The sequence below is a fragment of the Falco cherrug genome, chromosome 11 (genome assembly GCF_023634085.1).
Source record: "Falco cherrug isolate bFalChe1 chromosome 11, bFalChe1.pri, whole genome shotgun sequence".
Classification (NCBI taxonomy): domain Eukaryota; kingdom Metazoa; phylum Chordata; class Aves; order Falconiformes; family Falconidae; genus Falco; species Falco cherrug.
The window spans coordinates 6,672,455-6,700,373 of NC_073707.1; the positions used below are offsets into that span (position 1 = coordinate 6,672,455).

General features: G+C 45.5%; 2 protein-coding genes across 5 annotated transcripts; one reads left to right on the forward strand and one right to left on the reverse strand.

The window, feature by feature from the left end:
* On the reverse strand, positions 1–24,262 carry CEP63 (centrosomal protein 63). 4 transcript variants are annotated; one of them, XM_055723619.1, is made up of 16 exons: positions 24,171–24,262; positions 23,371–23,542; positions 21,515–21,650; positions 19,606–19,786; positions 17,577–17,672; positions 15,227–15,352; positions 14,259–14,372; positions 11,187–11,420; positions 10,782–10,927; positions 9,886–10,020; positions 9,142–9,256; positions 6,651–6,848; positions 6,124–6,210; positions 3,954–4,159; positions 3,084–3,390; positions 1–528 (listed from the first exon to the last, which is right to left on the reverse strand). In XM_055723619.1, exons 3-16 carry the CDS (start codon positions 21,556–21,558, stop codon positions 370–372), a joined length of 2,148 nt encoding a protein of 715 aa, XP_055579594.1. In that variant the 5' UTR covers positions 21,559–21,650; positions 23,371–23,542; positions 24,171–24,262; the 3' UTR covers positions 1–369. The 4 variants fall into 4 exon arrangements, with proteins under 4 accessions (XP_055579594.1, XP_055579593.1, XP_055579595.1 ...); XM_055723618.1 differs by having other exon boundaries at positions 23,337–23,542; positions 24,120–24,194; XM_055723620.1 differs by lacking the exon at positions 24,171–24,262 and adding an exon at positions 23,993–24,117.
* On the forward strand, positions 24,136–27,667 carry ANAPC13 (anaphase promoting complex subunit 13). Its single transcript, XM_055723621.1, has 3 exons — positions 24,136–24,274; positions 24,915–25,040; positions 27,224–27,667. Exons 2-3 carry the CDS (start codon positions 24,942–24,944, stop codon positions 27,347–27,349), a joined length of 225 nt encoding a protein of 74 aa, XP_055579596.1. The 5' UTR covers positions 24,136–24,274; positions 24,915–24,941; the 3' UTR covers positions 27,350–27,667.
* Positions 27,668–27,919: the final 252 nt, after the last annotated feature.

Here is a 27,919-nt window from a genome sequence, read left to right on the forward strand (position 1 = left end):
TGGTTTTCCATTCCGTTTTATTTCAGTGCTCTTACATGTATAAAATATACTTAAAATACTTTACATTAAAATTAGAAAATGGTTTGCTTCTAACGAACACTATGATCCCTTTGTAAGTGCACACACACACAGCTCTGATACAGCTTTCTGACCTACAGCAAGCTGACTGAAGTGTTTGTGGTGTAACACCTTCCATCAGATCAAACTTGGGAGGAGCTTCCTTTCCTCAATACCCATCCTGCTGATTCAGCTCAAAGTGGAAGATACAGCCTCTCACTCACGCTCCCATGGCAATTTCTTTAAAGATTCCTCCCCAGCCACAGTTTGGAACCACGTAAGTAAACCAGCATTCAAATTCAGCAAGAAACATTACTCCTGGTGTCCGAATTGTCTCACAATCTTTTCACTCTCTTTTTTCAGCTCCTCAATGTGAGCATTTAGGCACTCCAGGATGTGCTGGGATCTCAGTTCTTCCTCTTCCAGGTATCTTGCAGCTATCGATCCAACTGAAGCTGTGGGCAGGGGGCACTACAGGGAAACAAAGGGACACCAAGTGTTATTTTATTCCAAGTTTCAGCCAGAAACACTATGGATCCGCAAACCACGGAACTCAACATGCTTCTAAATGGCTCTCGTGCCATTTCTATCCTGTTGGGCAGATTAAGCACTCGGGTCTCACGCTTCCATCGTAGGTAAATGTCCCTCCCAACAGTCTCCAACCGACAGCGAAAGCCTCCCAAGCCTTTGCCAAAACCGCACGGAGTAAAACCAATACCTCAGCACTTGAAATTTTTCCGTTCCAGTAGTTCCCCTCTCTAAGGCACTGAGGGGCTAGAGCTGAAGAGAAATAACCTCTCCATGTGCCTACACAACTGTTGCACTTCACAGGCAGAACCCTGACCCCAGAGGTATCCACAGGAACGGACTGTTTACTTAGGGGAACTGAGCTTCACTTCAATTACCAGCCCCTCCACTTCAAACAACGAGAGGGAACAACACGGCATGTGCCATCATAGCGTAACACTAGAGAAGGGCACCACAAAATACCAAGGGTTTTGTCCTGGGTGTGTTAGTGCAGCCTCACACTTAAGGTCTACATCCTGCTCCTCGTCTTCATAAAAGTCTCGGGGAGCAGCAGCATCTCAGAATATGCGTTCCAGGGAAGGGAAAGAACTACCAGACTGGACGAGCACTGGGCATATTCTCTTACTTTCTTTTATGTATCTCCTGTTCTTCCCTGAAATAATGGGTTCCTGGGACAACGCCACAAGGGAAGCACAGACCAAATTCCCATCATAGCTCACTGAGCACCACTTCAGTTCGGCCAGCAACGGACAATAAACTACCCCAGATTCTTTCCTTTACAGTCAAGAACTATTCCTGCTATCCACCTCACTTACCCACAAGTTCTTAACTTACAAAAATAACATTGTAAACTTGGCTTAATTTACAAGGAGATGAAGCTTCCTGCACAGGGGCTGGCAGGTGAATTACAAAGTTACTAAGGGGCTGCTTTCCATTACAGAAAACTTGCCTCAGCGTCCTGGCAAGAGAACTTAACTGGTTATTTCCAGATCCTGGAGTCTCACAGTTTTCTGATCTTTTATCAACAGCCAGGAACAAAGAGAAGCAGAAAAAAAGGCTGCAGATAACAAGCAAATCTCTCCCACCTCACTATTGCCTACTGCTGAGAACTCTCCTTTCAATATTCAAAGAACTGATTTAAAGACGCTGCAGCCTGATCACGAGCAGGAAGTCCCAGTTGACACCAGCAGAAATATTGGCATTTCCTTAGAATCCTTATTTCTACCTGCCAGAACAAAAAGCAGCCCGTTCTCTTCCACTAAACATCAAGCCCTAGTGCTGCTCAGACCCTGAAGTGGAACTGTTCACACTTCAGTTCCAATTCCACAATCTGGAGAGTTTCCATTTAGAGCATTACAGTTCCCTAAGCTCCCAGCATTTGTTTTCTGGACATGCCCACAAGCTACTTTAGCCTTGAAACAACCAAGGCCTATTTTTGGTACTAAACCTCACCAAGATCTACTGACCTGACAAGCCTCTGCTTATCTGTGCATCAGCCTTAGGGACTCTTCTCTGGGCTCCCCACCACATAAAAATAGCTGTTGTCACTGCTAACACCACACAACCAGAAGAGAAAACACGCCGAAGACTGCTCGGGACAACACGTCTGGAGCAAGGACCAGCACTCGGGACTCTCCCCTCCCCAAAATACTACAGCCCTGTCTGACCCAGGGTATGAGAACTGCTCTCAGCATCCCTCTTTCATTCTTCTCCCTGCCTAAGTCAGCCTACAGCCTGGTAATTACAGCGGGTACTGGGATATATGGTCTTAAACACCAAAGGAAGAAGTGATTGAGTCCCAGTTGTATCTGGGGCAAGTGCTCCAGCAACTGAGCTGAGGTTAAAGGGCAGAGAAGGTGCCAACACTGCTCCCCACTGAAAAGGTATGATCAGCGATGGAAAAATAACAGCCTCCCCTTGTGCAGTGGAGCACCGATTTCAGGCTTTCCTATCAGCCAGCATAAGTGGTTCTAAGTTCAGCGTGCTGACTACTGCAGTCCCATTCAGAGGAGTCAAATTCCTGCTATGCATTACAGTGAACGTAGATGTGCAGTGCCAGCTTTCAGATTCACCCAGAAACTGTATGTTGAAATACTCAGCACTCTGCAGCCACTCTGAGCCTCTACTACAGTCCGAAGCCAAAAGCTGAAGCAGAATGCTGAAGCAACAGAAGTGGGTCATGGCACACACTGACGTACAGCACCAGTATGGACAGACCCATCAGCTTCTGGCATCGGCTTAGCAGCTATACCAAACACAAAGCCCTCCTGCAGAGAGTTCTAAGGAATAACCACATGGCTCCCGTTGTCCAAGTACTAACCATCCAGCAGTGTTTTTTCCTCACTGTTTAACAATTGATGTATGCTTACAGAATCATACACACCATGCAGTCAGATCATACATTCTGCATCATTCATCATCTGGCTCCTTTTGCCAGCTGAGAACCTAGGTATATCCTCAGCTGTTGAACAGCAACCAGCTTCTACAGAGCTGCTCACCAAAGGCACAGATCCTCTCTGACGACTTGAGACGGACCGCTCAGACGCTTCATCCGCAAAATCTTCGTTTCCATCCAGCACATGAAGTGAAGAATCCGTTCCCAGCAAGGCGCCCAAAGCAAGTGACTCCATGCAGTTCTTCCTGCTGGTCTGGGTGTGTAGCTCACCAGTCTTGGGGGTCACAGTTCCTATTTCAGTAGCTCCCCATCGCTGGGGCTCCCCTTGATGATGCTGAACAGTCCCATCAGGCTTGTGATGTAGTCTCTCTGTTTGTTCATCATGTTTTTGCTGTGCTTCCGAAGTTGTCCTGAAAGGCAGGTTTGGACACATAACTGTTCGACAGTTTGCCTTTTAGCAGCTGAACTTCAGCAAAAACTTGTGCAGAGATAACAATTAACATACAGGTTACTAATAGCCCCAGCAATCCAAAGTGGCCCTTGTCGCCGAAGCGCTTCCAGATGCAGATGTCTAAGGAATTCTCTCTCACTCTTCTGCTATTGTAGATACCAAAACCTACAGCCTGCACATCCTAGTACTGCAACAGAAAGGAGCACAGCCACCTGGACCGAATCTAATCCCTTCACTGAAAAGAACATGTACTGCTTCTCAATCAAAGAAAAAGGCAAAGGCAGTCAAAAGACAGTCAAATAGTAGCTGGGTTTGCAGAATGCAAACCAGCTGGGACTAAAAGCTATTGCACTACTTAAAGCATAAAGGCAGATACCAAAACAGTCCCTGTGTTCTCCCATACCTATTATGTGCTGGTGATAGATACTATACATAAAGCACATCATTAAAAACCCACACATCTCCACGCCTTGTTCTCTTTCATAATAAGGAAGTGCGTCCTTGGGGCCGTGCAATACTCACCTGCACCGCACATCCCCAGCCTCAGGCTCTTCGCTTTGCATCTGCTGACCAGTGCCCCCAGGTTCATCCTGGCAGACCTGCTGAGCGAGCTCCACTTTTGCTTTGGCCTCTGCTAGATCCTTCCGCAATTGCTGGTTCTCAGACTTCAATTTATTTAGTTCAACAGCATAGTCTTCACTGAATGCTCTTAGGGTGACATCTTTTCCCTAACAGACAGAGAAGGGCTGAAGCTGAAGTGTCTGAAGTTGAAACGTCTGATTTGCAAGACACCATAGTCAAATGCAGAGCAAAGGCCAGCAAGTGATTCCTCTAATCTCAATTTTGACTGGCAAAATTTTCAAGGCTTTCACAATAGCAAATCAATTACTGCGTCTGCATCCAGACAAGCTGTGCTGGCCTGCCTAGGAAAGGAAGTCTCTCCCACCATTGGATGCTTTTGAAAAGAGGAAAATATAGATCAAGAGTAGTTCAGACGTATCTGCCTCTGGCCTTGGGATAATGAGAACAACTATATGACCTCGAGTTTTCCTCCAGCTGTATATTCTAGGATTCCCTCACTTAGCTAAGATGGAAGCCTCTCGGCCAAAGCTGATGCCACTCAGGTGGCACCCACGTGAACTGTCTCAGTAACTCCCTAGGTATCAGAGTAGCAGACTCTGCCAGATACTTCCTACAGGTGTGAAGAAACACATATGCCAGTGGCTTAGCTGTTGATGAGAAGTAACCACTCTCATGGAGAAACTACCTTTCATGTGATCTACCAGCAAAGCTGTTTGCAAGAACACTTCTAGATCCACTCACTCAAATTAGCAAAGGCCTATGGTAATAATTACAAAAGCCTGCACATATGCCTCCCCACCTGGGATGACCCATAGCCCTTTAGAAACTTCCACTGGTAAAACTGAATTGTGGTGGGTTTTTTTCTTTTTGAAACTCCAAACAACTTGCTTCTTTCCCCATCTTCTCCTTACAAGGCTAGGTGGATATAATTCCCATTTTTTCTACTCCTATGACAGTCCCACTTTCTTTTTCACCCATTCCGTTAAATTTAGATCCTTAATTCATTCTCATTGCTGCTAATACATACATGCTACTGTATCTAGGGACCTTCCAAACAGGCATTAGGAGATCTTGGCCAAGATCAGTAGCTCCTGTGCCATGGGGCTGGGGGGCTTTTTTTTTAAAAAAAAAAAAAAATAGGTCCTTGCTTTGCACTTTGCCAGCAAGTTTTTAGTAAGTCAAACAGGCAAAAGCTCACCAGGCACTTAAAGCAGAAAGTAGTGGGCCTTAGGTCATTTCAGTCCCAAACCAGCCCTTAGGAAAGCTTTGGGTCTTCTCCATCTCACCAGCCACAAGCTTCTGTTCAACAGTTTCCCAAGAACTTGGCATATTTGACAGTCACCCCGAATTAATGTTAGAGCATTGACATTTGACAGGATAAAAGCTCTGATGATACACCCCCGTTAGGTTTTCAGCTGTCTGAATCCATCCCTTGCCCCCTGTGAGGCATCCATTCTGGTTTACGTGAGACAGAACTTGCAAACTAACAGTTTCTTCCTTCACACAGGCACCAAAATGAACCACCTCCAAGGCACTACTCCTGCCAAGTCTCCCCTTCTCTCCTCTGGACAAGGTGACCTCATCTAGCCCCAAGAGTGCCCCACCAGCAGAAGCCCACCACAGCACCCTTTCCCAGTGCACTGCCCCAAGGCACCCAGCCCACATTCCCAGGCTGCAACCTGCCTGTGGGGCGCAAGGGACAGCCCTGCTGAATGGCTCCTCACCAGGAGGGGAACACACTCTCAACCCAGAAATTGCAACGACTGGAGCAGTTACAGCTCTGGGACAGGTCAAAAAGTCATCAGAGATTTAGAATCAGAGGTTTGAGATAAACTAGCATAAAGCAGAAATGTAATAAAATGTACTAAAAACATGGGCTAGACCCCATGGAGAAGAAACTGAGACAACGGCTCTGTTTCTGCAGTACTTCTCACTACTCTCAGACCAAACAAGACGCTCAGGATTCCTGCACCTTATTTCCTCACAAACTGCCCCTTTCCCTTGGGTTTTAAGTTCACTGAACTCTACCAAGCATTTTGAGAGGCCCAGGCACCCAGGTAGGGGATACACAGCACTAGCCCCTTCCCCCCCTCTGGCCCCTAATGCATACCTCTAGCACACCACGCTCAGTTTTTTCCAGCACCTCTGAGAGATGACGGTTTTCCAGCCTCAAGGCTTCCAGCTGGCCCAGAAGTACCTGAGGAGACAAACAAGAAACTCAGGAAAAAGAACACAACACATGCCCACAACACCCTACAGGCATCTTCCACCCTCAATTCAAGCACAAGTACAAAGCAAGGTTTGGGCCATTAGTTCTGCAGGGACCCTACAGAGAAGGCCATACAAATAATCATGCACAGTCATTTACTTTAGTTTTCAAAGATGTCACCATCCAGGCCTAGTTAGCACGAGTGATCTCAAATAATTCTGTGGACTTCCAACTACTGGTTTGAAAAGAAACAGCAAGACAGATTCAGCGAACACCGTAAATTAGAAGATTGCATCAGAATGGTCTCAAAGCCTTTGTTAAAGGGCTGAAGAGAGAAGGAAACTATCAACATAGCTAAAAACTAGGATGGCATTCCAAGCCTTCAGATCCCCTGAAGAGACAGCATAAGAGTCTTCAGCCTTTTTTACCCTGTGCTCCACTGCTTTCCTCTCTGCTCTTTCAATCTCTGTTCTCAGCCGTTGTTCTAGGTCTGATGTGGAGCCACTTGCAGATGCAATTGTGATGTCCCGCTGGTGCAGCTCCTGTGTCAACCTGGAGACTTCCCTTTTCATCCCTTCTAGCTCACTGCTGTGAGTTTGTTCAGCTTGAGAGAGCTGCTCTTTCAGCTGGAGAAAGATATGCACACACCACCCACGAGCTTTTAAAAGATGTTTCAGCAAAAAAAAGCAAAAGCATTGCATATGGTAATGTGAAATCTAAGTACTGGAAAACAAAAAGCTCTATGTAACGAGCCCTCTGTGCATGCTTGTCCCTCTTGATTGAAAACCACCTCATCCCAATTCTTTTCCACACCATACACTGCCAACTGAGACAAGACAGTTACATGCTGTGGAGTACTGGAGAAGACCCATAACTGACCAAATCATAGCTTCTTTAGTTCACCATTCTACCTCCGTGACCAACAGATACCCAAACATTTACCATCACTGGGCAAGCACAGTAACACTTTCATAATATAACCTTGCAATTTGCCACTCTGCCTTCCTGAGCCAGACGTGGTACCTTTAAATAGCTCCAGCCAGGCTTTTCTTACATGGATTTGCCCTAAGTCTTTTGAATCAATATCAGCTTGTAGCAAGCAAAGCTACCCATGGCAAACTTCCACAAGCTAGCTATGCAGAGGGTAAAAATATACCTCTTTGTTTTCATAACTCCATTTGATGACCACTAGTCCCTGCATTATGAGAGAATAATCATTCCCTATTTACCTTCCACATGACAGGCTTTTATTTTTAGTACGTTCAATCTCATTTATCTCTTTTCCAGTTTGGTAAGTCCTATTCCATTCAGCTGTTCCCTGTATAAAAAACACTCCATCCTTTTGGTCATCTTTTTCCATAACTTACCTTGTTTTATTCAATCCTTTTTGAGATGGCAGGCCTGCATTGCATACAATATTCCGGTAGGCATACCGTATATTTATTCAGTGACATAACAGAACAACAACATAGCATGATTTCTTCCCTGGTATTCCATTCTGTTAGCCAGAAATATTAACCACCCAAAGCTCCAGGATTTTTCTGAGAATTAGAAGCATTTTAGAAAATCGAACCAGATGATCTCTGCCTAGCCATGTAAATACTATACATAAGGTGATTTATCTCCATGTCACCTCAATGCCTCCCAAGTACATAAAACAGAAACAACCATAATAAATCTCTTTTTCCTCCCCAGCAGCCTGTAGAAGATTCATTTATTGCGTGGCTGTTTAAATGTGTAACCAAGCACACATCTCTGGCAAGATCTGCACCTCTGTACATTCAGAATAAAGGATGAAAGATTTTCACAGAAATGAGGTTTTTCCACGCAAGTCCAGTAAGGTCTCACTCTAACCAAGCTTCAGTGAAAGCCTTACACTAACTGATCTAGACCATCACTAAAACTCAAGCCTTCTGGAGGGCTTGCCTCCCTTGGGTGCACAGAACACCAGGGTGAGGTCCTCACAGCAGATGAGCTGCTCCATCTCTTCCAGCCCGAGTTCATGTCTCGGTATCAAACCTGAAACAAACTCCGTTATTCACATACAGACTAGAACACTTCTGAAGGTCTGTCCCAGGTGCGATAGGACAAACTACAGCAAAATCCATTCCCTCCCTGCTCTTCATCCTGTTGGGAGCCTGTATTAGGCTTAAAGTCAGGATTCCAGGCCTCAATTTCTTTGCATGTTTGCCCCTCCAGCACTAATTCAAGTCTCTCCAGAAGTACTGCGTGATGCAGAATCATAGAATCGTTTAGGTTGGAAAAGACGTTTAAGACAGCACTGCCAAGCCCATCACTGAACCATGTCCCTAAGTGCCACATCTACATGTCTTACAGATATCCCCAGGGAAGGTGACTCAGCCGTCTCCCTGGGCAGCCTGTTCCAGTGCTTGACAACCCTTTTGGTGGAGGAATTTCTCCTAATATCCAGTCTGAACCTCCCCTGTTGCAACCTGAAGCCATTTCCTCTTGTCCTGTTGCTTGCTACCTGAAGAAAAGGCTGACCTCCACCTCGCTACAATCTGCTGTCAGGCAGTTGCAAAGAGTGATAAGGTCTCCCCTGAGCCTCCTCTTCTCCAGGCTGAACCCCCTCACTTCCCTCAGCCACCCCTCATAAGACACGTGCTCCAGACCCTTCCCTAGCTTCATTGCCCCTCTCTGAACATGCTCCAGTAGGCCTAACAGCTGCTCACAAAGCAAGCCGCACAGCCAAGCACAGAAACCTGCAAACCCGCCCCCTCAACTCCTCCCGTCAGACCTGCCCCTTACCCTTCAGCATATCCCTGCCTCCACAGCACTCCCGGCCCCTGGTCCCATTCGGAGCTTTGCTAACTGTGCACTGCTGAGGCACAGGACACACATGGGAATGGCTGGCTCCACAAGTGCCTTTCCCACCCTCCAGGAGCAAAGCAACATTACCTTTTTCATCTCTGCCTTTGACTCAGTACAGTGTTCTTCCATTGACTGCAGCTCTTTGATAGTCTCATCCAGCTCTTTGCTCAGCTGTACACACCTTGCATTTGAAGACACCAGGCTGCGTACCAAATTTAGAACTACAGATTAGAATACCCCAAGGAGGAGGACGTGGTCAGAGAAACTTTGATCTTCCAAGCAGCCTCCTATGTCCGTCATAACAGAAACCGGACTCTTAACCAAAAAGTTCCCTACCAATCCTTTGGTTTTGTTTACCAAAATCATTTCAAAAGAGATCAGGAACCTGATCTAACAGATAATAGCTGTTTCTTGTTTGTTTCTTTACCATACTAAGATTACAAACTTCCCATGCAAACATTAGTCTGAAAACCACAAACTTGGAGAGGAAGACTTGTTTATAATTCTTATTTCACAGGAAGTTCTAGATCTGGTTCTTACCAGCTGACTAACAAAGACTCCTTAGCCCATTACGAATGAAGGTGCTAAGACTAAGCAAGCTAAAACCTGAAAACACCCACAGTGTGCAGTGAAAAGCAGCCAACCAATTAGCAAAACAGTCTCACTATTAAACGGCAAAATGAATAGCACTTGATTTCTTTAGCCCTTTGATATTTAAAATAAGCCTACAGAAATCAGTGGGACTGGTTAACTTGATGAATACAATGCATTAGGTATTATATTATTATCCAGGTTTCATTGCACAGCCAGGGGAAGCAAGCAGTCAGCTACCTGTTCTCAAGATGAGTCATCTCTGACTGTAAGTGCTGTTCCTTCTTCTGGGCAACATCCAGCTGCAGTAGTATACGCTCCAGCTCCAGCCCCGGAGAAGACAACTGTTTCTCTTGCAAGCGTTCCTCCAAGGCCCTAAGTAGAAACTTGAACTTTAATCTCAGCACAGAAATGTCACATCTGAGTTCACTAATACAGTGAACATAACCACCATTTTCTTGGAATGCTCTGAAAAATATACACAAAACCCAACAGCAGGTGACACCCACGTGCGTGAATAAGCAAACATACTAGTTGGATGACAGCCCCCTGTTGGGAGTGCAGGCCGGGTTAAAAAAGACCACCTCCTATTTTGCTGTTGGCCTCCCTGATCCAGACACTCCCTGCCATCAGCACACATCCAAGAAGAAACGTCCTTGCAAGGAACAGTGTGTCTGTCAGGTAACATACACCAAAACCTCTGGATATGGCCATCAGAACTCTACAGCTTTGGCGTGTTGCCTGTGCAGAAGTGCCAAGATGGTTTTGTCACGTATGCCGTTACCTGACCAAGACCCTCGGATCTGCCATCAATAAAGCAGCGAGAGCTTTCGCCTATGTTAATAAACGCATTAGCAAATCCTGAAAGGCTTCCAGCACTTGACTGAAAATGCCTGGGGAAAAACACCCTCAAAAACCCAGGCTGCCTCCGGAAACCTAGCTGAGTGTATAGCAGATTCCTTCCACACTCTTCCCTGAGTATCAGCTGATTTCAAAAGCAATGTGATTTGGCAAATGCTGCATGGACTTGCGAGAAATGAGCGTACCATTCTCTGTATCAACCCATACAGATCCAGCTGTTAGGAAAATGCTTCTACTGTCCTCAGTGGGAGAACCTGCTACCTGAGAGATGCTACCTGATGAGGAGTTCTTTTGTGTGAAGAGCTTCAGTCAGCCTAGCCAGCTCTTCCTGCAACTGTTCCTGCTGCAGCCTGGAGCTCTCAATGAAATCTTCTTGAGACTGCAGGGTGGCTCGAAGTTCCATCTTCTCATCTTGTAGCACCTGCATGGGAGGAAGAAGGAATGACTGTTGCAAGATGGATCAGATCAGGTTGCTGTAAAGCAACAAGACACTGATCAGCTTTGTAAGGAACCCATGGAAACACTGCAGAGCACCACAACAGTACAAAACCAGCTTTGAGGCCAACCAGGAACTCCACAAAGGCTCTAGAAAGAGGCATGTGCTCTGGAATGAAGAGCCTTCCTGCCACTTCTCACAAGCAATGCTTTATATTCAGTTTCCTAAGAGTTCCTCCACTGACCTCTAACATTTTCTTGGACTGCCTTAGTTCTTCCTGAACTCTTCGCTGATCTTCCAGAATCGTCCGATTGTTTTCAGTCAGGTCATCCACTCTCACGTTAAGCCTCTCCACCTCCAGCTCATTGGCACAGATAGCATCATTGGCCCTCTCCAGCTTGCTGGTTAAATGCTGGATTTCCGACTGGCTGGCCAACTCCACCGACTCCAGAATCCGCTTCCGATTGGCGAGCTGAGTCTATTAAGAGCAACTGGTTTGCATTAAAGCTAAACTATAGAAAACACAGTGTATCAAAATTACACTCAAAACAACTACAGATTTCTTTCTGTAACAAGCCACATTCTCAAAGTAAGCAACACTGCCTCTCAGGGAATTAGGGAAAGTGTTGTTCCCAGGTTACAAGATGGGTAAAACTTCTGAAGGCAAACAGAATAAATGTGAAAAAAAAAAAAAAAAAAGAGGGGGACCTATTATTCTAAAAGGGGTTCAAAGAATCTGGGAAAAGAGGATCTCAGATCAACTCGAGTTGTCCAAGAACAAGCTGTCTAAGAACAAAGCTGCCTGCTGTTTTTTGCTCATTAACCTAAGGCTTGGCCAGGAGAAACAGCAGCATCTAAGAAGGTTTACAAATACCATACACAAGCTAAAGATTACCTAGTCGTTAATTCCACACCAGGACAGAAAGCAGCTCTTGTTGCACAATGAAAAATAAAACCACAACCACCAAACAGATCTAAACCCGAACTCAGCGTAACAGTCAATTACATTTGCTTTATGCAGTAAATATCTGGTTCTAACAGCTTGCAAGAATGCTCACTTTGAATGTTTCTTTGTTTTAATGGCAGACAAAAGAAGTTATAAGGAACATGTGACTAGCAAACGATATATGCTCTATTATTTACAGGCACAATACTTAATTTCATAGCATTTCTTTCCACATAGCTAGCTGGTGAAATTTAAGAAGCCAGCTCTCATATAAGGTTCTAACAATAGTCACTTCATATATACCCTTTTTGTATAGTACTTTATAATTTTTAAAGGCTGAAACAAAATATTTGAGTAGTCTTTTCCTCCCGGCTTCTAAGACTAATGATTTCTGCCAGCTTCAGAATCACCACATGCCTTTATTTATTGCCTGGCACATAATCACAGAATGGTTTGAGTTGGAAGGGTCCTTAAACATCATCTAGTCCCACCCCCCTGCCACGGGCAGGGTCACCTTTCCCTGCACCAGGGTGCTCCCAGCCCCGTCCGGCCTGGCCCTGGGCGCTGCCAGGGATGGGGCACCCACAGCTGCTCGGGGCAGCCTCCACCAGTGCCTCGCCGCCCTCGCAGGGCAGAATTTCTTCCTTATACCTAATCCAAATCTCCCCTCTTTCAGTTTCAAACCACTCCCCCTTGTCCCACCGCTACACACTTTTGTAAAAAGTCACCCTCTGGCTTTCTTATAGGTCCCCTCCCCACTAGGTACTAAGCAGGCTGCCCTAAGGTCTCCCCAGAGCCTTCTCCAGCCTGAACAACCCAAACTCTCTCAGCCTGTCTTCACAAGAGAGGTGATAATGCCTCATAACTGATAAAACTATAGGAACTGTGCCTATGGTATAATTTTGATCACAGCCTTTTCATTATGTGAACAGTCACAACAGAAAACATAATCAGGAGGTGTAAGAGTTTAAAGTACAGCCTTTCTCCACCCAAAAATCAGAGTACCAGACTACTTGAGTATTTATTTCTGCATTAAGAAAACATTTAAGCTATCTCTTATTTCCAGGCACAGAACACGCAGGACAGCACAGAATTCCAAGTTTCACCTGTCAACTTCAAAGGCCACAGGTGTTAGAGGAAGGTGCTCCACACTGGGTAAGAACACCAGGCTTCCCTAAGCTGCACTGAAAGATACGAGGGGAAGCCAGCTGAAAGCAGCAAAGGGCAAGTACTCCATGGTCACAGATCTCAGCTTGACCTTGTGCCAAAAAAACAACCAAGCATAGAAAATGCATAGAAACATTCAAGGCAAAAAAATTAGCAATTTCGTGCTGGGCTTTTCAAAGAAATTGAGGACTCGAGCAGTCTGTTCGCAGTACCTATGCACCTAAATCGTCTACGCCACTTAGGAAAAATCTCCCCAGATTCCTGTTTTTCTGCTGCACAGTAAGAAGAGTTCCTCTGTGCTCCAGTGTACCAGCCCGCACTCCAAGGACACATCTGTTCTCAGACAATTGAGCTATCAGTGATACAAAGACAGCAGAGCTGCAAGACCTTCTGCTCAAGGACTCTCTCTGCATTTGTAGATCTACTAGTGTCAGCCTCTCACAAAGCCCCTGTCAGAGCCAGCTTCAATCCTGTCATCACAAACTTCCTCCTTGCAGGAGCTTCCACTCCAGAGCAAATCAGGAGCGCATTAAGTGTAAAGGCCCCAGCAAGAGCTTCTTATCAGTGTCTGCTGTGATTGTGTCAGTGTGACTTCACAGCTGTGCTCTAGGTCAATTCATCTTGCTCTGCTGCAGCACTACTAACTCACTGAACGATTAGCTTTTCAGAAACAGCAGCCCCACTACTCCTTGCCTTTACAAGACTTAAAAAAAAAAAAAGGGGGGGGGGGGGGGCAGGGCAGGAGCTGAAAACTGCTGTTACTTCAGTACTTTGAGGAAGTATGTGTTATAGGGGACGACCATTTCCCAACATCATCCTCTGAGCTGGACCCACAAGGTACGTCTTTAGCTACTGGCAGGTATACAGCTTTGCATGAGACAACATGGTGTAGCAGCTATTTTAAGTTCATATGCTGTGGTCTTCACCTCCTTGGAAAAGCATCATCCTACTATCTTCTCTACTAATTGGAGAGGTGGCAGGGAGCGCTGCACAAAGTTTCTCTAACCTCTGTTGACAAACTCCAGATCTTTCTTCCTTATAGCACTTACATAGGCAAACTTTATTCCACTGGGACATTAAAAATCATTTCAATGGCAACCTAAACTGGATTCAAACCTGAGAGATTTCATTAGTCTCTTCCCCCGCTCCTTCCCCTCCCACCTGCTGCCACAAACAAAAACTTCCAGCACATATTAATTGTACCTGAACGAGTTCAGACTGCTCAGCCAAAGCCTTCCTCTGTGCCTCCAGCGATGCCACCTGCTGCTGGTAAAGCAGGCACTGCTTCTCCCAGTCAAGTGATTTTTGACGAAACTCCTGCAAGGACAGCAGGGGTGGCTTGGAGCAGTGCTTCCATGCAGTTGACAAGGACCCCTTCTAGTTCATATCCATGTTTGCTTTCACTCCTCGCCATATCCTCATGCACCTTTCCCCACAGCAGGGGAACCATTAGCCAGACATTTGATGCACCAACTCAGCAGTATAAAACCCCTCACATACTGTGCTTGCTGTATTTCTTTCCCTCCTGAGTAAAAACGTCAGCGTCAATTATTGCTGTTTACAAATGTTAAGTGCTAACAGATTCATGGATTTGCTGTCAGAGGTTTAACAATTCAGACTGGCTTTAGCTTCCAAAACACGCTGCTACTGAAATCACTAAGATGACGAGTACGAATGACAGAATTTTAATGCTAATGTCTGCTCCAGAAATTGGACACTGAATCAGTCAGATGTGTTTGTTAGCCACATCTTCAGGGTACAGTAGAAGAAAATTGAGTGCCATCGAGCTCAGCATAGCAGAAAGATTAAAAGATGAGACAGGGCTGAGAAGAAGTTTGACATGTAGCTCCCTCCTCCTCAAAGAAGTAAGATGACAACCTCACCATACTGGAATTCGCTCCATTCACATAATTAATTACTCTTCCAGCACCCTCCTCCTTTTATTTAGTCTAAGAATAAGAACAGCGGCATAGTTTATCCTGTGTACTCAGAGGCCCCGATGCAGGAAACTGCCTTTATTACACAGGCAGTTGAGAAGAGCTACACCTGGAGAGTAGATGGAAAGTACTTTTTAAGCAGAATTCCTAGTTGACTATTCAGCCACCAGTGAAACCCAGAAGGTCAGTTAATATGTACAAACTCTGGTTAGCACTTGCCATTTCGCTACATACCTCCACCTTCCTGGTCAGTTGGCTCATTTCAATCTGGTCCTCCCCTTGTCCCTTGTTAGCTTCTCCTCTAGCATCTCTTAGTTGTTTCTTCTGCAGCTTCTCATAGCTCCTCCTCAGCCTGGACAACTGCAAGGAATACAGAAAAACAGACAACTTTGTTCAAGGCCCTAAGGCAAGAACTAAACAGCACTTTGAAAGAAGGCACACAAAATGGCTTCGCACAAACAATTCCCCTCATCAAGACCACACAGCTTGCAAGGGAAGACTGTTAGTTGTATAATGAGCCTATTATATCAACCGAATTGCAAAATATGCCGAGTTGTGTAAGAGTAGCAAGATGCCACTGAAGTCATGACATCAGCAGCTCTAATTAGACCTCTGTCTTACCACTATTACAGCGTGACTGAAATATTGATAAGATGGAGGTTTACATGCAGCTGTTATTGCAGCAAGAGCTCCTCTCTCCACAGGTGGCTCCCAGCCACAGCAACAGCAGACAGCGCCTGCGTCTCCTCATACGGGGGGGCACATCACACCACACGCAGGCTGAGGGGTAGTTCTGCACAGAGGTACAGTTTCTTATGTGACTAAAATATACTTGTGAAGCTCAGGTGGGAACTGGAACTCTTCCGCTTAGTGGGAGAAGGAAGATTTGAGAATTGCCATTATACATAATATCAACACTACTTCATCTGTCATTTTCTGCTTAGATACACTATGTATTTCACAATGAGTGGAGAATGCCAACAAAAAATATCACTCCTACGCCTGCTGCTAGAATGCTAAAGTCATATCAGAAGCAAGAATGAGGAAAAAACTCTTGACATTTAAATGACCCTCTGTGCAAATAATCACTTGCAACTTGCACGGAATTTTCCATCTGATGAGCTCCCCCCAATAAAAAGTTTCCAAACTTGCCAGATGAATTTGAGAAGTCATGATTCTCCTTTCACTGATGGAGAAAGCTAAGCCCATAGATGAACAGAATAACCACGAGAAGAAAATACACCTGAATCAAGACCTCATGCACGGGTCAGAAAAGGTTCTCCAGAGCCCTTAGTCAGCAAAGTACTTAGGCATGTTCAATGGGAACGGACAGATGTACGGGCTTAGCATTAATACGACAACACCTTTTGCCAAACACATCAGGAGACTACAGGTTTATCCTTTCAACAATCTCAGTGAGTTAGACACCCTACTTATAATTTTACTGGTAATAGTGGTAAAACGAGACAGAAAGAATTTCCCCAAACAGTACTAAGAACAGAAGACTGAGGAATATTGGAGCTTAATGTCATCTACATTAATAATGTGTGGGTAGAAGACCAACACATTGCAATTTTGGCCACAAGACACACACTGTATTTTAGCTTTAGCAATTTAGACCCGCCAATGCACCTCAGCTTTGCTTTGCAGCTTATCCACAACTCCAGTGGGAACACCTAGTGAATGAAGACTGTTAGTCATACTGAATAGTTAGGTGTTTTAAATGAGAACAGATGCCTTCTGTCGTCAAAGCAGAGGCTACCAAATTAATTTAACTTATGGCTTACACTGAGCGTGAACCAGGCCCAGCCCTCCGGAGAAAACAGGCCAATGCTCTACTAGCTGTCCATGCCATTTAACTCACTGCTACTGACAAGCGAGTGGAGACAGGCAAAGAATTAAGGCATAAGCATGGAATGCTGTTATACCATCTGCAGGACTTTCCACATGTACCACCTTGCAGTAAGAAAGAAGCTTTTTGAGATGAAAGCTCTGAAATTATTTTTAAAAGCTATTTTCTAAGTATACTTAGTTTTTATTAAGCGTATTAAGACTAATATGCCTTGAGAGAACAAAACCCTTACTAACAAAATCAGAGTCAATGGAGGCAAAAAGAAGATGAGATGACACACCATTCTCACCTCTCTATCTCATACGATCCAGGCCAGTTACACCACCACCCTCTTTTAATTTCATGAAACGCTGAAAGAGCTAACTGCTGCTGCCTGTACCCATGGCAACTTCAGAGTAAGTGCTATGGTGACTAGGATGGGTGAACACAGGACACTTTTGCAGTAAACTTCTGCAGATGAAAACTGCAACAATACATCTACTGCACACTTCTAGCCAACAGCTTTCTGTTCATCACCAAGTTCCTCCGAAGTGCAAAAAACAGGCCTAATGAAGCATAAAAACATTACTTTGTCTACGCCCAATGCTCTTTTTTGTAATAACATAAACATCAAAAGAATGGGAAGTTTTAAAACCATGACATTTAAACAAAAGCAATGACAAAGTATTTCACCTGTCACATCATACATCAACCGGCAACTAAAAAAATCAATCTTCTCTTTTTGCAACTTACCTCCTCTTGAAATTTCTTCAGCTGTTGTTCATATTCTCTGACCATGTCCTGTTTGGCTTTTTCCATGTCTTCCACCTGGTGACGCAACAAGCCAATCTGAATGAAGAGTTAAAAAACAAAGAAATAAAACAATGTAAGTGGACTTTGTTGTCAGTAGGCACTAGAATTAGTATTCATTTCACAAACACACATTATACTAGGAGTGGTAAATGGCTATTAGAAGATCCTAATTCTGTTAACAACTGCACATTTCAATGGGGTCACTCACTGCGAGTCACATTAAGTCTATGCTTAAATCTTTGGTAGGCTGGGGCCAGAACTGTTCCTGTTCTGGCCTCTTGCTTTGAGCCAGTTTCTGGCTGTCATTTTTGGGGATGAAGCTGGCAGTTTTGGCTTGTGTCAGAAGGCTATTTCTATCTGATATTTTCACCAAATTCTTCATAAACACACATAATGAATTCAAGCTATCTACCAAGATAAAAGATGGCCATGTCGTTATCTTACTACTCTCAGGTGAAGCTGAGATTCCAAACACATGGAGATGAGAGGGACAAAGAATGAAACGAGGCTTTGAAACATGGGGAAGACTTCCCTTACATTGATCCAACCGCTCCTGTGATTTATTTTTGTCGTCATCCCCCCCACCCCAGCCCCGCTTCCACAACCCCGAGCGGCCACCCTTCTAACTGCAGGTCCAAAGGACAACAAGCCAACAGATTAAAATTAGAAGAAATCAGCACAGACAATTCATGAGTAAACCAAAAGCAGGAATATACTCCAGTAGTGACTTTAACCGTAGTTTACAGCTCAGTTTTGAAATCAAAGTTTGCTTCTGGTGGTAAGAAATATTTCCAAAGTGTCTTGCGAAAACACAATTGATAATAACAGTGATAACCTGTATGATAAAAATCACCACTCTTGTGAGTGAAAATCCTGTGGCATGACTCCAGATTTCATAACTCTGTAACAAAGGCATTAATTCCAAAACTTGCCATGCAGACCAGCAGAAGCACCTGACCATATCAACCAGAAACTACAGAGTTCTTAACCCACTGTTCCAACAACCTGTCATATTCTCTTTACTAGATTCCACATCACAGTACTAAAAGCTACAGCAGTACTTGGGTAATCTGGGAGATGTAGTTGTACAGCCACCCAAAAAACCCAACTGTCTGTGCAGCTATCAGCTGGCTTTTGATCCAAGAAGTCAAGGCAACTTCATCAGAGAGCCACCAAAACAATCCGTGTATCGAAGAGCTTGCTGAAAGATAGGACACAGCAGCTATAAATGTAAGGACAAATTTTAAATGCTTTCAGAAAATGCCAGCGTGGCTAGATCTTAAGATACAGACACCCAGACTCCTGCTGGTTTCCTCTGATCCAAGAAAAGATACATCAGTTCATTTGCACAAGAGAAAATTTATGGTTCACATACTACGCAAAACCTTCACTTACGGATACTTCACCAATGCAGAAATTTTTTGCACTTCCCCGGGGCCCTTAATTAAAGGCTACAAAACCTGAGCTGTGTAAAAGAGCCCTTGGAGAATCTTCCAGCAATATCTTAGTGTAGTTTACACTACCAAATGTTTTTTCTACCAATGACTGCAGGTTGCTGGGCTGTTGATTACTGTTGTGGCCAGATTCAATGTCCTGTGCTCTCCCTAGTAACTTTGACAATTCGATCTGTGGACTTGCACGAACCTTCAGGGAGTTGATCACTTGACTTTGATTGAATTATGAATAAGACAACCTTATTCCAACAGGCTCTTTTGTAAGTTCCATTCCTGATTTCCAACTGAGACAGGCTCGCTCCTATGCCGATTAGTACAGCTATTTGCTAAAGTTACCCCTTGTTTTGGCTTAGCATTAAAATATTTAAAAAAAAATAATAATCAAAACTGATGAAACAATTCCTGAAACACATGTCCATGCAAAATCAAACTCTGAAATACAGGTTCAGTCTTTGTATTGTAACAGGTAAAACACAGCTTGACACCGATCAGAAAACAGTATGAACCCGAGGTACCTCCTTGTATTTCTCCTGCAGAGCTGCCCTGGCAGAGGAAAGTTCCTGCTCTCGAACACTCAGGCAAGCTTCCAAAGCCTGTGTCTGCCCTTCCCATTCAGATTTCTTGTGAGCCACCATAATGTCGATCTGCTTCATCAGCTCCTGCAGCTCAGCCTCACAGGAAGTCAGGAACCCACCGCTAGAAGGGAAAGAGCTTGAAATTACAAAGCAGGCACCGTGCACCACAGGTCCAGTGTCCCACACCAACAAAGTCAGCAGAACAAACTGACTTGCACCAAGGGACCAACTCTGCACATGCGGTGCTTTGAACTCTATACAAATCAGCTTGCAGAGGAACAGGCTTCAATTCTCAGCCGCTCATCTCATTCCCTAACGCAGTATCTCACAAGCGGTACGTTCGCATCGCTGGGCCGAGATCCAGACTTGGCCATGACCAGTGAAGAATACTTGTGAAAACCCAGTGAGAACAGATGACCTACACTCTTTAAATGTAGAGTTTGTCTTCTATACAGAGAACCATTACAAGTACCTATAAACACTTATCCCTTTGCCTCAGTACTATGCATTATCTAAGTTATCCAGAGCATGTTTTATCCATATTTTGTATTTGCCTTAATTGCTCTCCAGGCACAGGCATTTTATACCAAGTTTCAGTCACTAGAGAAATCTTGCAGCCAAGCTATCAGCTTCTGAAAACAGAAGTTTATCACAAATGCAGGCAAACCCCTAAGTAGAGAGGGTTGGATGACAACATGGTAATGAAGAATAAAACATTCACAATCCATTGGGGACAGCACGCTCCCTAGTGACGCTGCAATTTCTAATTTGGTGCAGCAATTATTGAAGCCAATTCAACTAACTCCTCTAAAACTTCACAAGATGCTAAGCCAGGGACAATATTAAGGCTTGCAAGACACAGCCCTAGAGGGTGGTGAACTCCATGATGATCTTTACCCCTTTAATTTGCCTGTCAAACAGGCAACACTGAAAAGAAATGGAAATCAATAGGTTAAGGGATTGAAATTTCTCTGTTCCCCCAGGGCATATGCACACTTCACAACTTGGCAGTTTTCCTATAGGGAAAGAAATACTTCTTAAAGGAGCCAAAATTAGTTAAATTTAAAGTTCACCCTGTCCTGTAAGTTAACCAAAAATTAGCAGCTATTATGCAGAGCAGGAATGTTTCCTTCACAGCATCTGCTAATATAAGGCTAAGTCTAAACTTGATTTCTGCAACCAGCTCTCTGCAGAAGATGCGGTATCAGTAAACTTGAGTCACATTCTCAAAGATGACTACGAAAATGGCATCAGCGACTTTTGCTTCACACTTCTTTAACACATAAAATATTTGTTTCCACTATTGGCACTACAGCCTCTCTCACGGATCCAAAAGTCTAGATACTTTCACCTAAGAGCAGCATTAAGGATTCTTCAGAGATGAATGGGACTCCACAGTTCCGAAATGAGCAGAAAATAATCAGATGTTTTCAATAAAAACAGATAACAAAGTCATGTCTCATTAACCTTGCAAGGCTGTTACAAAAAAAAATAATGTTTATTTAGACCTTTAATTACTACTGCTCCTGATGCTGGATGGTAAGAAGGGTTTAAGACAACAACAACAAAAAGAGGTAAGGCTTTCAGGAAGATATAAAACTGAATTTCTAACAATTAATACTATAGTATCTGACAAGGGATTATTGCAAAGCCAGCTCACCCAGTGACTTTGCTTCTGCACCAGCTGAAGGCCAATGCACACTAGTTGTCCAGCATGCGCTAGTGGACATTCTAAAACCTTATTTAAGCAATGGAAACTGTCTGATACCAGAAGATTTGATTTTGAATACGAGGGAAGATTAATACTTATATGCTTTTGAATGACTGGTGTATACTATTGCACACATACCTCCCCTGCCCATTTCTTTGCATTCCTTCCAGCAAAGCCTCCATCACCAAATCCGGGTGGCTTTAGCAGCTAAGAAAATACACAAAAGCAGTGGTCGCCCATGGCAATGCACGAACAAGGCCACTTCTCCATCCAACTGCAGAGCAAAGAAAGAAGTTTAAAAAGTTACAGTTAGCGTACAGGTGAGGAGAACAATGGTCACCCTCATGAACCTCCAAGCCAAATATCTGACAAACAAAGAACACCAGATTTTTCTACCAGATAAAAAAGGCCCAATGCAACCATTCAGCACTATCAAATTGTGGCAATATAACCGTGGGATCTAATAAAAGGATTAAGTCAAACAGCACCAGTGAAAAGGGAATCTCTGCTTCAGCAAACGGGCAAACTCAACACACTAGGACCGGCAGATCTCCCATCTCCTGGGTGCACCAAACTGCAGTGGACCCTCAACACGCAGGGACTTCCAAAGGGGCCAGGATACACCTCTGACGGGGGTATTTGTCACTTCAGAGAAAAACCGTAAGCAAGTAGCAGTAAGAGTCTATCCATAAATCAGATCTCTCCCAGGTCTCTACCACAGACTAGGTTAGAAAGACCACACTGTTTACAATCGCATTCAGGGCACGCTGCTAGTTCGTATCGTTGTGAGAATTTTCTTTTAAGATAGCACAAACTCCTTAAAAACTCCTCTGGTGCCTTAAGCTATGAAAATAAGTTGCACAAGCTTACAGTCATAGTACCTTGTCTTAGTTAAAAATTACATCCTTTAAGTCATGAACACATGTACATATGCATACACATCAAAGTTTCATGTATTTGTGAAGCAAGAAAGGTTTACAGTAAAGACAATAATGGGGAACAAAAATAAATAATGAAAGTTACTGTGGGACCACACCTGGAAAGCTAGAATTTATTTCAGTGCTCCTCCATGAAACTGTGGCTTACTAAGAGAAAAATGGTTACATTCATCCTGAGGATACAGCACTACACTTTAGTTTCACTCTGTGGAGGTATTCGCACAATCTTCTGCTTCCAAAACATCTAGGCACTTTCTCAAGTATTTAGAGATAGATCCTCACATCTTTCCTCAAAGATTAATACAGCATTATTACACGATCAACAAAAGGGGGAGTAGGTCAGAGAAAGTGAGATTTCAGAAAACGCAGACTCAGCTTTGCTCTTTCACTTCCACAAGAAGCTTTGATCCTGCTCCTATAGCATTTTAAAGCACCATCCAGACATTAACGCCTGTCCCTGGGAGTTCAGCTGTATTTTAAACCATACACATACAGAAAACAAGTATTTCACTGAGGGGGGGAAAAAAAACCAATCCCATCCCTATTCTGATAGTGGTTTTTCTCTCTTTGGTCCAGTCTGTGCTTAAGAAAATTCAATTAGTAGGCTGAACATCTTTGTTGTACTGCTGATGGCAAAGCTGCTGAGGACAGCAGATCAGCACATCCCCAGAGCTGCTGACAGCACTCCAAGAGAGTTCTCCAGGTGGCAACAGTGGACATTAGCCCGTAGCAGCATTTGTTTCATTCCAACCACACCTACACAGAATAGTTTTCAGTGAGTAGCAAAGAGATTTCATTTTCCACCATGGAAAATGCCTGCTAAGATCCAGAAAGAAAACCTGGAGAGGGATCCAGGTCTTTTAACAGCAGCTCCTTCCAGGAGAGGCTGGGATCAGCTCAACACTGAAGGCTCCAGTGCCATGAAGAGCCATGCAGCACCTGCTCTCGCTGCTGTCAGGCTCTAAGCAGGGCCCCAAGGTAAGACCCCGCACTACGCCGGCTTTGTACACTTGCCAGCTCACCTGGGTTTGGGGGAAGAGCCTTAAAATCACACACCTCTACACCAGGTTTGTTGACATGGTATTATATTGTAACCTCTCAAGCCTGCAGGTTGTCACGTGCAAGTCACAGGCAACCGAGCAAAGGCCTGCGCAGCCACCGCGTGGGGAAACGATCTCTACCGGTGACCACAGCTGAAGCAATGAGAGCTGGCCCGTCACTGCCGAATCTGGAGAGAAAGGACGTATTTGAAAAAAAAAATAAATGATAGAACATTTAAAAATCAACAAGGTTTAGCATCCCAACTCAAGAAAGAATCAATCAGAGCATACAGAAGTGGAGAAAGTCTGACGACGACGCCGGGAATACTGAGAACAGCGCCTGTGGGGGAAGACTGGGATCATTTTGCACTCAGAAACCGCAGCAGGATGGAGCTTCCCCGCGGCCTGGAGGCACGCTCACCGCCGGTACCGCCGGCCGGAGGAACGCTGACCGCCGGCGGGCGGCACGGCGCGGCCTGCGGGACACCTCCCCAGGGCCCCGCGGGCGCCCCCTCAGCAGCGCCCGCCGCAACGCGCCCTCCGCAGCCGCCGGGACCGCGGCCTCCCCCTCCCGCACCCTGCCCGGGAGCCCCCGCCCTGCCCGGCCGCCTCAGGGCCGGCACCCCGCCGCCCCTCACCCAGCCCGCTCTCGGGGAGCGGCGCCGCCCGGGGCCCGCCCAGCCCGGCCCGCCGCCTGAGTGTGGGCCCGGCCCCGCCGCGGGGGCGGACAGTGGCTACCGGTGGGCCGGGCCGGGCCGGGCTCACCTGCCCCCCCCAAACGCCGCCGCCACCGCCCGCCCTCCCGCCGCGGCCAACCTAACGGCGGGCACGCCGGGGCCTGGCGGCGGTCGGGCTCTGCGCCTGCGCGGGCCTTGCGCCTGCGCACTCCGCGTCGGGGCTGCCCGCCGGCCGTGGGCAGGGTAGGGCGCGGCGGGGGGCACGGCAGGGCCGCGGGGCTGCCCGGGCCGGGGCGGGGGGCGCCGGGGGCTGTGCAGGCGAGGCCGCCCGGGCGGGTCCCGCGCCCCCCAGGGCCCCCCAGGGCCCGCGCCCGTCCCGGCGGGTCGGGGTGCTGGCGGCGCCTGGCCCGGCCGAGCCGCAGCGGCCCCCCGGGGTGGCGAGAGCAGCGCGGGGTGGGTGACAGGCCCGTCTTTCTCCTGTCGCGGCAGTTCCCGGGGCTGCGGATGCCGCCCTGCCCGGCCGGGCGCGGGGGTGGGCTGCGCACCGGGCACCGGCGGGCGGGCAGCGAGCGGCACCCGGCGGCGCCGCCGGAGCCTCGGCCCACTCAGAAGAGACCTCTCAAGGCCAGCCAGCTGCTGCAAACACACGTCAATCTCTATAATTAATAATAGCAGGCTAGTTTTGCATATTCATCTCTGTTGCCCATCAACCTGCAGTTCAGTTGGATGGTGTTCTTTTCAGATGAAGTCGTTCTCCAGGTTTTTCCATAAAAGTTTAACCTTGAAAGGAATTGGATCAAAACTGGAGCAAGCCCACAGTCCAAACTCCAGCTTCGTGGCTGGGGATGTGGATGTTATAAATGGTATCTGCTTTGTGTCACAGATTTAGCTGTGCTCGCCTGCCACGAGGATGGACAGCGAAGTGCAGAGGGATGGCAGGATCCTGGATTTGATCGATGATGCATGGAGGGAAGATAAATTGCCGTACGAAGATGTGGCTATCCCTCTGGTAGGTGAATTGCTACTTATCAATCAGACTTAAGACCTGTGTGTCTATCACAGCCCCTTCCAAGAAATGGCACAGAGGGTACTGCTTGTGGTGCAGCTAATTTGTACAAAAGGTTCCCGGGATGGATCTGACTCGCGCTTTCCTTGTCCCATATGCCAGTCATTCCCGTGTGCATATGAGGAGATAGATGTTTCTCTCCCCCTTCCCCTGGCCAGTTGCCAAATCTCCTCAGAACTGGAGTGCCCTTCCCATCACACAATTCTGGGTTTGGCATCAGGGAGAAGTAAAATCATCCTTTCTCTGTGCTTCCCCTCCATGTTACTAGTGGTTTCCCAGTTGGTTTGTAGAACATAGAGGATGGGTCTCATGCTGACAGTTGCAGTCTTTGTTACACTTCATTTCCACCTTCTGAAATTCTATTAAAAGAAGTTGAAAATTCTGCAAACATCTTCCTAATCAGTCTTTTCCAGATACAGTGTAGCTGTTGCCAATTCAAGGATAGTAGCGAATGAACTGGCATCTGCAGTAGGACTACTGCTCGTAGTGCTGCATCCAGCGCACGGCAGCTGTCTTTTCATCCCGTGTACAGCTACGAAGCCAGAGAGGTGCAACTGGGAAAAAGCTACCTCTGATCCCACAAAGCCCAGACTTAAAGCTTCAGATCTCCCACACTGATGTCCTTCCTTAGCCATTTTGAAACTACCAGGGAATGAGAGGTATCTGAGGATTTTCCCTTTCCTTGTTCTTTCCGTTATGCAAGCTTTACCCTGGCTAGCACTTACCAAGCTGTCATGCTAAGATCATGGGAACTGATAGGCTGGTAGTTTCTTTTAGCACAGAGGCATTTCCACGGTGCTGGTGACATGGCTCAAGCTTTAGCCCTTACACCAGTGTCTTTTCAGAGAGGGCAAGGAGCAGCTACACACCTCCAAAATCCTCCAAAATATGGCACACAAGTTATTCCGCCAAGATTTGAGCTTGAGGGAATGATCTTGCAGAACTGTGATTCTCAGATACAACAGCCCAAACCCCCCTTTCCTTGCGATAACCTTTATTAGGCAGGCTGATTATTATAAACTAGTTCCCTGATGACATTTGCCTTTGCCCTGTGTCCAAACATTACTGCTTCTTTCCTTACAGCCATCTCTCGAGCTACTTACAGTCACATACAGATGGCAGCTTCGGAGCAGGAAGCCTCATCAGCTAACAATAGAAAGAAAGGCCTAGCTGTGGATATAAAGATCCCCAGGGATAGGATTGGCTGCAATCACATAGAAAATCTAGCACAACTTCACAGGAGACTTACTCAGCAGCATTGTAAAGAAGCAAACATAAGGCTGTGAAGTGGTATTTGAGCCTGTCCTGAGCATCTGATCCAGTGCTCACTCGAGAGATTCCGATGAACTCAGATGGGCTTGGATCATATGCTGTTTTCAAAACTGAAAAAAATCATTTAGCTCATGCTGGGATTTCCAGAGATCTAGATCTCAGAATTCTTGCCCAAATGGTATCTGGCAGAGTAACACGCACTCTGTGTGACTGCACCAATACAGCAACACAGAGAACAAATAATAGAAGAAAGAAGAAAGGAAAATGAGATCTCAGTTAAGTTATACTTCCCCCTTACTGTGTTGTGAGTAGCTCTGTGTTGCACCTGGTAGGGGTTTCTGAGTTCTGCTCTTGATGTAGCACAGCCACACCTGAGTTCAGCATGTAGGAGGAGGAAGGATTTCTCACCTGCCATAGGAAAGTAACATGTTACAGAACCAGTTGTCTTAATAACAGCTATAATAAGTGCATCGCTATCTGTATTCTCAGCAACAGCAGAAGAAACACATTGCAAACAAGCAATGGAATAATTGCATCGCACTGTTATTTACTTATTTTGCATTTGCTAAATATTCTCCTTCACTGCGTGTGCAGTCTGAATGTATAGCAAGGCCCCAGGGTCCTGGAAAACCAATTTACCTTTCAGATTAATCACCATATTCATGTGAAAAGAACATAACTGGGCTTAGTAAAATTTTTAAGTGGATCAGTATGTATGATATGTATCGTTCAGATGCACCCTCTGGTCTCTCGCTTGTGGATTTTTGTATTTATCCATATGAAGCCTTAGTGATCTGCTCCTTTCAGGAAGCGTATTATGTGGGGAATGCATTGTACTTCTGTTTTGTTCTCAGAATGAGCTTCCTGAACCAGAACAAGACAATGGTGGCACAACAGAGTCTGTGAAGGAGCAAGAAATGAAGTGGACAGATTTGGCTCTGCAGTATCTCCATGAAAATGTTCCACCCACGGGAAACTAGTGCAGTGGATGCATGAATGCAATATAAAAAAATATTCATCAGCTGACCATCGCTGTCATAAGCTTCTCCAAGGAGGAAACATTTCTGAAAAAGGCTCAATTCAAACAATGGTTCTACTCCCAGTGACTAAACACTGTTTAAAATGTTTCTGTAATGAGTGTGAAATAACAATGGCTATCTGGACACCTCAGAGCTACTATCAGAATGTTTCTCTTATGTAAAATTATTTCATATCTTCTGTTAAATTGTTATTAAGTTGGTGCCAATTCTGATCTTAAATGTTTTCTACATGTGATAAAAGAAGTCTTTTTTATTGTCTCAAGTTGTTATTGATTTCAAAGCTCACAATGGGATCATTTCTGACTCTGAAAGCTTATGTCCCAAGAAGTACTCTTGTGTGTTCAGTGTCAGAAAAGCAAATAGCCATAAGTCAGTTATTACTGTCTTTAACTAGTGTGTGCCTGAGGAAGGTTGTGTTGGGCAGGCATGAAAGATTTGGTCAACAGGATTCGAGAGCTGGAAGTAACCTGTAAACACAGGTGGTTATTTGAACTCCTTGTCTCAGGATTT

Bases quoted from the DNA above. Each gene is read 5' to 3' on its own strand.
- CEP63 (XM_055723619.1), bottom strand. From the start codon at position 21,558: ATGGAGGCTTTGCTGGAAGGAATGCAAAGAAATGGGCAGGGGAG. The intron at 11,421-14,258 runs GTACAATTAATA...TGCTCTTAATAG, and splicing joins AGCAGTCTGAACTCGTTCAG to ACTCAGCTCGCCAATCGGAA. The intron at 10,928-11,186 runs GTCAGTGGAGGA...CCTCCCATGCAG, and splicing joins AGTCCAAGAAAATGTTAGAG to GTGCTACAAGATGAGAAGAT.
- ANAPC13 (XM_055723621.1), top strand. From the start codon at position 24,942: ATGGACAGCGAAGTGCAGAGGGATGGCAGGATCCTGGATTTGATCGAT. The intron at 25,041-27,223 runs GTAGGTGAATTG...TTTTGTTCTCAG, and splicing joins AAGATGTGGCTATCCCTCTG to AATGAGCTTCCTGAACCAGA.